The 2,065-nt window shown below is 40.1% G+C and overlaps 1 protein-coding gene across 1 annotated transcript; it reads left to right on the top strand.

The window, feature by feature from the left end:
- The first annotated feature begins 786 nt into the window (after positions 1-786).
- Positions 787-1,473, top strand: LOC121438996 (BCL2/adenovirus E1B 19 kDa protein-interacting protein 3-like). The gene has a single exon (XM_041639493.1). The coding sequence runs from the start codon at positions 787-789 to the stop codon at positions 1,471-1,473; it is 687 nt and encodes a 228-aa protein (XP_041495427.1).
- Positions 1,474-2,065: the final 592 nt, after the last annotated feature.

Raw genomic sequence — 2,065 nt, 5'->3', positions numbered from 1 at the left:
ATTCCCTTAGGTATGCAACAAAAAAGATATGAAATATTATTTTTCTGAAGCAATCAAGATTAGTTGCCCATTTCTGTGCAAGTGAATTGTGATAAAATTGCTTGTTACAAATTTTTCCATTAGTAGATAATTTCACATGCTTATATAATAAACTGTAGTCATGCTTATGCCAACCATCCCCCTTACTTTCCTTTTGTAGCTCTTTTTCTAAACAAGTACTATCTTACCTTCATGTCTCTTTTGTATGTGGTTTACTGAATGTAATTAGGAATTTTTACCCAAACACTGGAGAAAGTGACATCTCTCCTCCACCAACTATTATCTCAAGATAGTCTCTTAAGGAGAGTTGTAATGAAATTTTGAGGGGCCAAATCTTAAACTTCTCTTGTTCAGAAAAACATAGTTTCATGAATTCATGAATACAATGGCTATGCCATATTTACAGGACATCTAAAATTTGCTCTTTAGTTAACAACCTTTTAGAATTTTGTGAATATTCCATTTTACATACCATTAATTCCACAAATAAAAATGCTCATTTGATTGTCCTTGCTCTTCAGCCAACTTTATTGTTTATATGAAATAGGCAATCTACTTCAGAAGTATATTGACATGATTAGACAAGCAAGTACAATTAGAGGTAATTCATCACTTATATCTGTTCAAAATGAAGGAAAGAATTGGATATAAGGCAGAAAAGGGGGTGGGGGGACTCGACTTATTGTGTTGCTGCCCGAGAGCCGGATACTGTAGTGCTGTGGCCGCGGTGCTCCCAGTCTCCTGACCATGTCTCACTTAGTTGAGCCACCGCCACCCCTGTACAACAACAACTGCAAGGAAGGGGAGCAGCCCCTGCCGCCTCCCGCCGGCCTCAAGAGTTCCTGGGTGGAGCTACCTATGAACAGCAGCAATGGCAATGATAATGGCAACGGGAAGAATGGGGGGCTGGAGCACGTCCCTTCCTCTTCCTCAATCCACAATGGAGACATGGAGAAGATCCTTCTGGACGCACAGCATGAGTCAGGACAGAGCCGCTCAAGAGGCAGCTCTCACTGTGACAGCCCTTTACCACAAGAAGATGGACAGATCATGTTTGATGTTGAGATGCACACCAGCAGGGACCATAGCTCTCAGTCAGAAGAAGTTGTAGAAGGAGAGAAAGAAGTTGAGGCTTTGAAGAAAAGTGCAGACTGGGTATCAGACTGGTCCAGTATACCCGAAAACATCCCACCCAAAGAGTTCCATTTCAGACACCCTAAAAGTGCTGTCTCTCTAAGCATGAGGAACAGTGGAGCTATGAAGAAAGGGGGCATTTTCTCTGCAGAGTTCCTGAAGGTCTTCATCCCGTCTCTCTTCCTTTCTCACGTGTTGGCTTTGGGGCTGGGCGTCTATATTGGAAAACGACTGAGCACACCTTCTGCCAGCACCTACTGTGGGAAACGAAAAGCACGTGGAAATGTGCATGGCCTGTGAAGTGGTGTATTGTAGTTTGAATTTGAGACCTACATGATCCCCAACCTACAACCCTATTTTTACATACCCAATCCCAGTCATTTTCAAATCCAGTATTTTACTCAAGCTCTGTTGAGTCATTTTACTAACCTTCTTCCCTTTTTGGCCTGTAAGACACTTTAGAGATTCCTAACAGAATTTCCTGTCGTTTAGAAATTTGCAAGGGCTTTTTTCAGCAATGCCACCAGCAGATTATAACCTTGTCAACAATGCCATCATTTCCTCTTAGTACCACCAGAATAACACTTGCATCATTCATGCTAGAAGCTGAATTCTAGCCATGCAACTACATCTCTTTCTAAATGAGGTCAGGTTTGCAAACAGTACTATAAAAGCTTTGTTTAGTTTCTGTTTTCCAGAACAAAAACAAGTTTTCCTAAGCTTGAATTTATAGTTATTAAAAACAAGAGAACACCAAACCAAAAAAAAAAAAAAAAAAAAAAAGCAAGACATAAGGAAAAAATATCCTAGGCAATAAAAATTACTTTAAACCAAAAAAAAAAGAATTGGATTGGATATAAGTGTATGGTTAGCTATAAGCACCTAACTGAAG

This window comes from Microtus oregoni, unplaced genomic scaffold, assembly GCF_018167655.1.
Source record: "Microtus oregoni isolate MIOR12 unplaced genomic scaffold, Mior012 000059F_ref0000304, whole genome shotgun sequence".
Taxonomy (NCBI): domain Eukaryota; kingdom Metazoa; phylum Chordata; class Mammalia; order Rodentia; family Cricetidae; genus Microtus; species Microtus oregoni.
Note: the sequence above shows the minus strand (reverse complement) of the source record. Positions and strands in the feature narration are given on the sequence as shown.

What these genes read in the sequence shown, in the direction of transcription:
- LOC121438996 (XM_041639493.1), top strand. Translation starts at nt 787, where the DNA reads ATGTCTCACTTAGTTGAGCCACCGCCACCCCTGTACAACAACAACTGC.